Source organism: Pteropus vampyrus, unplaced genomic scaffold (genome assembly GCF_000151845.1).
Source record: "Pteropus vampyrus isolate Shadow unplaced genomic scaffold, Pvam_2.0 Scaffold23, whole genome shotgun sequence".
NCBI lineage: Eukaryota > Metazoa > Chordata > Mammalia > Chiroptera > Pteropodidae > Pteropus > Pteropus vampyrus.
Window position 1 is genome coordinate 1712538 of NW_011888804.1, and position 10849 is coordinate 1723386.

General features: G+C 43.5%; 1 protein-coding gene across 1 annotated transcript in view; it reads right to left on the reverse strand.

Annotated features, from left to right (window-relative positions):
- The window catches only part of P2RX7 (purinergic receptor P2X 7), a 39284-nt gene that overhangs the window by 11970 nt on the left and 16465 nt on the right, over nucleotides 1-10849 (reverse strand). The window contains exons 6-8 of the mRNA XM_011355773.2: nucleotides 9236-9316; nucleotides 8482-8611; nucleotides 4359-4495 (exon numbers count right to left, since the gene is read on the reverse strand). Coding sequence (XP_011354075.1) covers nucleotides 4359-4495; nucleotides 8482-8611; nucleotides 9236-9316 — 348 coding nt within the window. The remainder of the gene's footprint in view (nucleotides 1-4358; nucleotides 4496-8481; nucleotides 8612-9235; nucleotides 9317-10849) is intronic.

Here is a 10849-nt window from a genome sequence, read left to right on the forward strand (position 1 = left end):
GCAGCTGGTGTCAGAGCCTGGGATGAAACTATACTGACCTAGAGGAGGCAGAAAGCCTCTTGTGTCTTGATCTTAAGCCAGCCTTTAGTCAAGGGGCTCAAATTCAGATACGTACAGGGGCCTAGGAGATGACAGAAATGAGTCATGCGGGCCAGGTATGAGGCAACAAGGTGCGGTGGGGACAGTGGAAAACCAAAAAGCACGCCCCTTCCAAAAGGGAGCCACTGACAGCGCCAGCTGAGTGCTGCTGTGTGGGATATAAACCCAGAGTTGTCAAATGGATTAATTTCTTTTTTCAATTTTAGTTCATTTTTTTCAGGAAAAGTAGGAAGTCTAGATTTTTGTCTCAACTTTCAAAACATTGTGCAGGCCAAAAACAACAATAAGAAAAGTGGGAGCCTGCTTGCCAGTTTATGATGCTGCTTTAAGTGACATCTAAGAAGAAAATCCTTTGGGGTGCTCGATGACAGAGCCTAAACCAGCGCTTCTCAGACTTTAAAGCGCACACGAATCTCCCAGGAATCTGGTTAAAACACAGCTTTTGATTCAGTAATACGAGAGTGCAGCCTGAGATCCTGCTTTGTAGCAGGCTTCTAGGTGGGGCCCATGCTGCTGGTTCCAGGACCTCGCTCTGAGCATTGAGGTTCTGGGTCAATGGTTCTCAAACTTGAGCGTGTGCCAGAATCACCTGGCGGGCTTGAGAATTCCGCCCCACTCCAGTGTCCAATTCCGTAGGTCCAGGGTGGAGCCTGAGAATTTGCATTTCTGACAAGTTCCCATGTGATGCTGATGCTGGGCCCACACTTTGAGAACCATTGGTCTAGATCACTAGTACTAGAGAGATTCAGAGATGGTAAATTTTTTTGCAAGTTGACTCCCCTACATGGGCTCCTGTCTGTGCTGTTTCTCTTCTTAACTAGGAAAGCACATGATGCCTACAGGGGTGCTACCTCGTGCTTGGAGCGGGCTTCCCTGGTCGCCTCTCCAAGTGCCCCCTCCCCCACCAACCACCCCCTCACAGTGTCTTGTTTGATTTTCTTTACAACATTTCTCATCATCTGAAATGGTCTTGTTGGAAATGTTTGTTCTTTCAAGGTATAATTTACCTACAATAGAATGCACAAGTCCTAAGGGTTCAGTTCAATGAGTTTCGACAGATGAATACCCTGTCTAACCTACACCCCATCGATATCTAGAACATTCCATTACCCCCAGAAAATTCTCTTGTGCTCCTTTCCAATCAGTTCCTATTCCTCCTCCCTCTCCACCCCTACTCCCCAGCCCAGCAGCCACTGTTCTGTCTCCTATCATCGTAGATCAGTTTGGCCTGTTCTAGAACTTCCTATAAATGGCATCACATGGTATGTCCTTATTTAGATCTGGCTTCTTTAACTCAGCACAATGTCTGGGATCCATCTGTGCCGTTGCATGTATATCAGTAGTTAGTTCCCTTTTTATTTATACTAAGTAGTGTTTTATTTTATAACTATATCACACTTTATTTCTCCGTTCACCTGTTATTAGACATTTGGGCTGTTTCCAGGTTTTGGCTATTTACGAACAAGGCTGCTGCGAACGTCTGTGTACAGATCTTTGTGTGGACATATGTCTCCACATAGATGCATGTTTAACGTCGTGAGAAGCTCCCTAACAGTTCTCTAACGTGGCTGCACCATTTTACACTCACACCAGAAAGGTGGGAGCGTTCCAGTTGCTCCTCCTTGCCAACATTTGGAATTCTCAGTCTTTTTAAATTTCAGCCATTCTGGTGGGTGTAGTTGTATCTCATTGTGGTTTAAATTTGCATTCTCTGATGATAAATAAATGATGGCTTGCTGGCATCTTTTATTTACTTATATTTTTGTCCTATATTATACTTATATATTATACTGATAATAGTCTTATATTCATGTCCTACTAGAATATAAGCTCCACAAAAGTAACTTTGTCTCTTTTATTTACCAATATATACTCATTAGCACAACCAATATTTTTTCTTCAATGTATATTTGATGAATGAACAAATGAGAAATGCCTATATCAGCTTCCTACCAGCTTCACAGGCAAATCATGTGACCATTATTCTAGGGACCTACTTGGCAACTCTTTCTGAAAAGGGAACAGCATATGCCTACTTTGTTCCTAGAACCCAGGCACAAAATGATGAGCCATAGCCACAGTCACAGAAACCTGCCTGGCTCCCACAGGCAATGACAAGCCGTGGAGACTGTGTTATGAGCCTCGGACTGAAGGGCCAAGTTAGTGCTGGGACAGAGTTGTAGGAACAGGTTGGAAAAGTGATGCAGACGTAGGAGGTAACGTGGAAACTAAGTTAGGATGGCACAGGATCACCGCTGGGCAAAAGTCAGGATCCAAGGATGAACTGCGCAAAGGGTCAAAACGAGACCAGAGCCGGACCTAACTCGTTTAAAGACAGCACTAAAGGGAAATGTCTAGCTGTTTCCAGCAAAGTCAGGGGTTGGGATTACTTCCTCGAGGGGTGAAAAGAGAAGTTAGTGATTCTGGGTACTTTGGAGGTTTAGCTTCCTCCAAATCTTTCCAGATACCATCATTCCAAAGGTCAGAGTCCTTTCTTTTTTGATCAGTCCCCTCATTGTCTCACAAAACCTAGTGAGAATATAAATGTAATGCTTGAAAGTGAATACATAACTTTTCAAATAAAAAATATTCATGTCTATTAAAAAAAAAAAAAGGAATAGATGAGGACCAAACCAACAGCAGCCAACTTAAGAGTGAACATGAACCAGGATTCTAGTGAATTCGCAGAGAGGAAGCAGCACGGCCCAGCGTATCACGGGTCCTAAAGATGTTCTTCCCGAAAGGACTTCCGGTCAAGATAGCATCCTGAGCTAGTACAGGAAGGCCTCCACCTCTCACTCCATACACAAAGACGTCATCTCAATATATTGCTGAGCTCAAAACAGAGAATGGCCTTTTCTAGATGCTAGAGATAAGCGGTGAGTGAGGACTGAAGCCAAGGGACCCCTGGGGGCGCCCGGACCAGATCTGTATCTGAGGAGCCAGAGCTGTAACACACTCCTGGGGAAGGGAGCTGAGCCTGCAGAAGCCTTACAAGGCAAGGGAGCGGGGATGGGAGACTTTCAGCAGAGTGAAGACATCCGGTGCCCAGAAATTAAGCTAAAATCTGGTTCATAATTGGTAGATGCCTTACAATCCTGGCAGGAAGAACAGCAGAGTTACATAATACCCCAGAGGAATGCCTCTGTGCCCCACGGCAGGTACAGAATGTCGCGCTGGATCATTCCTGTGAAGCCCACCAACAACTACCCCAGAGCCCCACAAGCAGAAATCCCATTCGCGTCACTGTAGGTGATAGATCAGTGTGAACAGGGTTATTCAGTAGACTGGACCAAAGGATCCATGAGGTAAGAATGGACCCCACTGAAACAATAATATATGGCTTTGAGAAAGAACCAAATATAAATTCGAGAAGTGAGAAATACAGCCATAGAAAAGTTTTTTTAAAATCTGAAAGCATATGGTAAAATGTTCATAACCTTCGATCCAATACTTCTATTTCTAGAAATTTATTCTAAGGAAATAATCTGGAATTCCAACAAAGATTCGTGTACAAAGATGTGCGCCGCAGAGTTATTTATAAGAGAAAAACTGGAAACACCCCAAATGTCCAATAATAGAGGAATGAGTGAGAAAATCGTGAGATAGAGGGAAAAAGTGTGAGTTTGGGGGTCAAAGTGACCTAGGTTAGGATTATGCAGCTTTTACTCTTAGCTGTGGATCTTGGCAAATCATTTCACCGTCTGTGGCTTTACCTGGGAACACTACTGTCTACCTGCCAGAGAGAGCCATTTTTGATGAAGCCAAGTGCCCGGTGTATAGAACACCCTCCCTAGGTTGTGGCGGTTGTCACCATTACACTCACACAGTGACATCGTTAACGTGATGGGCACGGAGAATTTCGAATGACAGTCCCCAATTATAAGCATGAAATGATCTCATATAAACCTCACAAAGAGATTGGTTACATGAAGGGAAATTCACCAGAGGGTTGTTGATTATCTCGGGGTAGAGGAATTATAGGTGACTTTTTAAATCCTCTTTTCTATGCTTTTCTCTGTTTCCAGAGTTTTGTTTTTGTTCTACAAAGAGTGTGCATCTCTGTAAGAATTAAAAAGAAAAAATTCATACAAAAATATAATCACCAGCTAGCTCTGAGAGGAGGAAGTCCTTTACGTTCATCTGTTGCCTTGGGAACCAAATCTAGTCTTACTGACTGCTGGGAATGTTGCAGTCCAGCCAGCCAGGAAGGTCCCTGGGGAGCCGGGTGTGGCCAGTCCGAGCTGGAACGCTGTTACCTGAAGTTGTAGCCGGGGTACAAGGTCTCACTGGTTATCTTGTCATCAAGGCGACGGAAACTATATTTTGGAAGGCAGTGATAGGACCAACTGTCCAGGTTGCAGTCCCAGTAGATCTCAATGCCCATGATTCCTCCCTGGGGAAGACAACAAGAGGCGATCTCTGAGTCCTGCTGGACATGGGATTCAGCCACCAGACACCTCCTTGCAGAACGATGCTCACCGAAGGACGGGCTTTTTGTTTTTAGAGGAAAAAGGCTGCTTCAAGGTTTGAGAGCCATGAGAGCAGCCCTGATAACTAACACAGGTATTCCTGTGGCATCTGCAAATGCAGCTCCCTGCCCCTCCCGTCTGAGGCATTCCGCTGTTAGATTTACTTTCCTAAAATATAACTTTCAACAAACCACTCCCATAAACAAACACCTTTAATGGCTCCCCTATTAAAGAGTAAGTTAACACTCGTTAGACTGGAATTCGGGGTGCCCCACCACCTGTGTCTTCTGCTTTATCTCCCTGTACTCCCCTAAGAGAAAGCTCTGATTCCAAACCGTCTACACTTTTCCCTAAACACACTTTGTACCTTTCATTTCTTTTTTAAAAACAGCTTAATTGAGATATAGTTCACATACAATTCACTTATTCGAAGTGTATAATTCAACAGCTTTTTAATCGTATGTCTACATATACATACAATTGTCAACAATTTCATGACATTTTCATTACCTCCAAAGAAACCCCACAAACTTGAGTCATCATCTCTACCTCCTCTCCCAGTCCTAAGCAACCACTAATCTACTTTCCGTCTCTATAGAGTTCCTTGTTCTGAACTTTCATATGACTATATCAGATAATATGTGGCCTTTTGTGTCTGGCTTCTTTCACTTAGCATAGTGTTTTCAAAGTTCATCCACATTATAGCATGTATCTTTCTGTGGTGGACTATTCCACTGTGTGGATATGCTACATTTTGTTTATCCATTCATCCTTCAATGGGCATTTAGGTCACCTCTACCCTTTAGCTATCGCGATTAATGCTGCTATGAACATTTACGTACAAATTTTTGTGTGGACGTAAGTTATCATTTCTCTTGGGTATATACTGAGTGGGTTGCCAGGTACACTTTGAACTTTTAAATCTTGGCCCTTACCCTTTTCTCCTAGTGAAATGTTTCTCTCACCTGCCTCTCTAGCTAACTCCCCCTCATCCTCCAAGAAAGACGCAGCTTACATCCCTCCGCAGCCACCCCATCCTCCTCAGTTCAAGGTGACCTTTCTCTCCTTGGAGCGTCTAAGGAGTCTCTTCATCTCTTAACCTGCACTTGTACTTCTTCCTTTCTACAAATATATTTTGAGCACTGGCTACCATATTTCATTGTTATCTTTAGCCACTATTGCTCTATTGCTTGTGAGACCCATACTTTTTTTTCCTCTAAGAAGAAAATGTCAAACTGTGAGACTCCATCAATTGAAAGCATTTCCTGATTTCAGAACTATTAAAAATGAAAAAAAAAAAGTCTTTGAATCATGCAATAGGACATTTCAAGATAGTATACTAGATGCTGGGGATGCAGAGAAGAGTAACAGGCAGGCTCTGACTTGGAGAAAGGGGAAATAATACAGAATAATCACAATTGTATTTATTGGCAGACACTAAGCCAAGCACTCTGTCTATTATAATGAATATCTAATGTTTTTGTCCCTCAGCATCCAATTCTCCTCCTTCTGGTAAGAGTACCTGGAATTTCCTTTGGGAAACACCTTTCCCAACTCTTATTGGTTCGACTGGGGCTACCCTCTTTCCCAGCTCCAGGAGTGGGCACATGACCCAGGCCTTGTCAGTCAGGACAGTGCATTCCTCTGGACCTGGTGATTGGTTCAGGGGTAGGAATGTGGCCCAAGATAGACCTATAAGAGCCTTCTCTGAGACTTTTTGCCAGAACCATAAGAAAAGAGGTTCTCTATTGGCTGGAACCACTAGCCATAAAATGTGAAAGTCTAGACAAGCATTGTCCAATAGAATTTTCTACAACGATGGAATTATTCTATTGTCATGCTGTACAAAATAGTAGCTACTGGCCACATACGGCTATTGGGCACTTGAAATGTGGCTAGTACGATTGAGAAAATAAATTTGTAATTTCGCTTCATTTTAATGAAACTATTTATTAATTGTAATATTAAATATAGTGGTAACAGAAAGCTTCACTGAGCACATATTTGAGTAAATATTGGAAGTACGTGAGGGAGACAGCTAATGCTATGTCTGGGGCAAGACTATTCCAACCGAGGGACTAGCAAGAGAAAGCTCCTGCAGTAAGAAGATGCCTTGGGTGTACTGGCAGGTCCATTCCCTATGGTCTTTTTTTTTTTTTTCCCCTTTTTAAAGATGAACTTTACTGAAGTATAACATGCCCTTATTTAAGTGTAACAAGTCAGTGACTTCTGTCACTCATATACCCATAACACCACCGCAATGAAGATACAGAACATTTCTATCCTCGAAAGGCTCCCTTGTGCCCCTTCGCAGTCCATGCTTTCCCCTGCCCCTTCCCGACCAAGGCAGGCCCTGGTCTGCTTCTGCTCACATCGATGGCTTATGCCTCTTTTTAGAGTTTCTTATAAATGGGATCACATAGTATGTGCCTTATTTCTTTCACTCAACATAATGTTTTTGAGACCTGTCCACATTGTTGCATGTATCAATAGTCCATTTATTTTTATGGCCAAGTCGTAGTCCATTGTATGAATGTACTATACTTTGTTTTATCTACTCATCTGTCGATAGATGTTTGGTTTGTCTCCAGATTTGGGCTATCAAAATAGCTGCCATGAATATTCTTGTACAAGGCTGTGTGAACATAAATTTTAATTTCTCTTTGGTAATGTCAAGGGGTTCAACAGCTGGGTGTTATAGAAAGTGGATATTTAACCTTGTAAATAATTGCCATACAGTTTTCCAAAATGGTTGAACCACTTTGTATTCCCATGATCAACATCCAAGAGGTAAACTGGATTTCGTCAAAGTTAACATCTGCTTTTCAAAAAATACCACTAAGAAAATGAAAAGGCAAGTCACAGACTAAGAGAACTATTCACAATACATATCAGACATATGTATCTAGAATATAAAAAGAACTTTTACAACTCAATAACAAGAACTCAAACAATCCAATTGAAAAATGAGAAACAATTTAGACAGATTCATGAAAGACTCACAAATGGCAATATGCACATGAAAAGATGTTCAACATCACTAGTAATCGAAAAACTATAAAGTATATGGAGACACCACTACTCCCCATGGTCTTTTGACACAAGCGAATATAGTTCCTTTTTTGACTTTAGCCAGTCGAGTTTGGTTTCTGTTATTTGCCCCCCAAAATTACTTTTGAATTTTTTTGCATTTCATCATTTGAGTTGGATTTCTGTCACTTGCAACTAGAAGAATCCTGACAAATCCAAGTGTGGTAGTCTGAATAATGGCCCCCAAATTATTCCTAATCTCAAGTCCTAATCCCTGGAACCTCCAAACATGTTACTTTGTATGGCAAAAGAGACTTTGCAGCTGCAATTAAAGTGAGGACCTTGAGATGGGAAGATTATCCTAGATCGCCTGGGGGAGGGAGTGTTGACACAGACTAAGAAGTCACTGTGACCACTGATGCAAGATGCTATGCTGCTGGCATTGAAGCTGGAAGAAGCAGCCTATGAGCCGAGAAAGGCAAGGAATGCAGCTCTAGAAGGTGGAAAAGGCGAGGAAAGGGATTCTACCCTAGAGCCCTTGGTGGGAGCACGGCCTCGTTGGTAGCTTGATTTCGGCCCAGTGACACTGATTTTGGACTTCTGACCTCCAGAAGGAAAGAAGAAATGTGTGCTTTTGAAGCCACCAAGTTCGTGGTAATTCGTGACAGCAGTTACCGCAGGACACTAACACACCAAGTATCTCACATTGGGCTTGTTGTGGGATTAGATGAGGTAACGTACTGAAAATCCTTGACATCGTGCATGGATTTACTAAACGCTCAGTAACGGGAGCCATATTCTTAAGACCCAGTGGCCCAGACTCGTGGCCATTCAATGTCTCCCATCTCCCAGCACAAACACCACACCTCATGGCACAAACCTGAATTGCCACTTCTGAAAAATTATCTCCTGTTTCTTGGAAGATATCTCCTAGTCGGAAAATGGGACACCGTGGATTCTGAATCTTGTGAAAGGTGCAAGTGATGTTTATATCTGGCAAGATGTTTCTCCTGCATATAATGAAAAGCAAACAAACAAACAAACAAACAAACATCTCTATTGAAAATTAGGATCCGTCTCTTTCATAGGAGTGAGCCCGTGTGGTAACTGGCTCCATGAGGGCCCTCAGCGATCCCCACCTCCTGGTATTCACACCCTTGTGTAGTCCCCTCCCACACTGTATCAGCGTTGGTCTGTGTGACCAACAGCATACGGCAGAAGTGATGGTATTTCACTTCCCAGATTAGGTTATAAAAGGCCACAGCTTCCATCTTGGTTACTATCTTGCTTGCTTGCTCTCTGTCCCTCTCAGATCATTTGCTCTGGAGGATTTGCTCTAGCCGCCATGTCCTAAGGACACTCAGACAGTCCTAGGGAGAGGTCCATGTGGTGAGGACCTGAACCCTCCTGCCAACAACCACGAGAAGCTTGGAATAGGATTCTCCAGCCCCAGCCTCGTTGACAACTTGACTGCAGCTTGAGAGACCTTGAGCCAGAACTACCCAGTAAAGTCATTCCCACATTCCTGATCCACAGAAACCGAGTGAGATGCTAAATGCTTGTTGTTTTAAGCTTCTAGCTTTTGGAGTAATTTGTTACACAGCAGTAGATAACTAACACTGCCAGACACTTACGTGGTGTAGTTGTGGCCAGGGAAGTCGATATTATTCTTGATGAGCACAGTGAAGTTTTCGGCACTGTTTAAGAGTGCAGGCCTGAGAGGGAGAGAGGCAGAATGGGGGTGAGTGACCACAGGGGCTGAGGGAGGCAGTGGGCCAGTGGGACCAGAGGCTTCTGGTCTCTCGCTTGGGTCATTGCAATGAGTGAAGAGAAATGCAATCTAGTGGGCAAAACCTTGTCAAGTTCTCCAGCTTCTCCAGGAAGAATTTCTCCCTTCTTGAGACCCCCATGACACTTACTGTAACACTTCTCACACTCTGATGTAATTGCATGTTTTGATATGTGCAGTGGTATGCTGATAAATGGTTACCAGCCAGCTCTCCAGGTTAAAAAAAAAAAAAAAAATAGCCGATACGTAGCATTTACTGATTATTGTGGTATAAATACTCTCCACCATGTATGATTTCAAGCTTCTAATGGGACATCCCTGAACTTGGAATTGGGAAGGGGTGAGCATAATTGATTCGGAGTCAGTGCAAGCCAGCTTCAGCACACCCCAGCTTGTATCTTTCCCAAGAGGCGTGGCATTCCTGCAGGGCTGGGACAATAGTTTTCTTATCTTGACATCCCCAGCCTTTAGCCCAGGGCCACACACATGTAGTTGACTCCATCAGTCATTCTCTAGAGGCTCTGAGTAGAATGACATTCTGTGAGAGAGGAGCCCAACTTCTAGACTGCGGGAAAGTCTACCCACCATTCATCTCTCTAGCCATCCGTTCGACAAGGATTTACTGTACTAGGCATGAGGCTGGGCATTGTGGAGACGGTGATGAACAAGACAGCCAAGGTTTTTGTCCTTATGCAGTTGACAATCTGTTAAAGATGGACAGAACTGGCTGTGGATTAAAAGGTACAGCTGGAACCCTGTTGCCTGGCGTGCCTGAGTAGGTGGCAGATATATACTGGGAGAAGAATCAGGAAAAGGTAGAGAGAATTCGCAAGGGGCCACCAAGAACAACCTGCTTTTTATTCCAGGACTTCTAGAGCCCAACTTTGGCTGTATTTGGGACATAACTGTAGAGAACAGTGTAATTTTTGCCTGTGCAGCGTCCATTCCCCTCCGCCAGTAGCCCCTTCATTTTCTTTCTTTGAGGAAGCCAGGTGTCTCCCACTGTCAGGCCAGAGGGTTGGGTAGGGCTGAGTCCATTTCCTGCTCATCCCTATAGCTCCTAGGGTGGGCAAGTGACCCAGAGCTGACCGAACAGTATAATCCAAACCCCTCAGCCACAGTGATTGGTTCATACATTGTCACATGACTTAGGCCAATGAGAACATTCCGGGACTTTTATAGGAACTATTGGGAAAGAAAAGAATTTTTTTTTTTTGGACCGTTAGTAGTTAGGACAGTGTAAACCTGGAATGCCCCAGACCGCAGTGTGAGGAGAGCTAAAATGGAGGAAAGAATGACTGGGGTCAGGAGGAGGAAGAAAGAATGAGAATCTTACTGACATCATTTGAAGCCTGGATCAAGCCTTGCCTGAAGCCATACTTCCAGACTGCTCAGGTACAAGAGTCAAAAACACAAGCTCAAAAGTAACACTCCTTTCTTTTTGTCTCCTGAAGCCAGT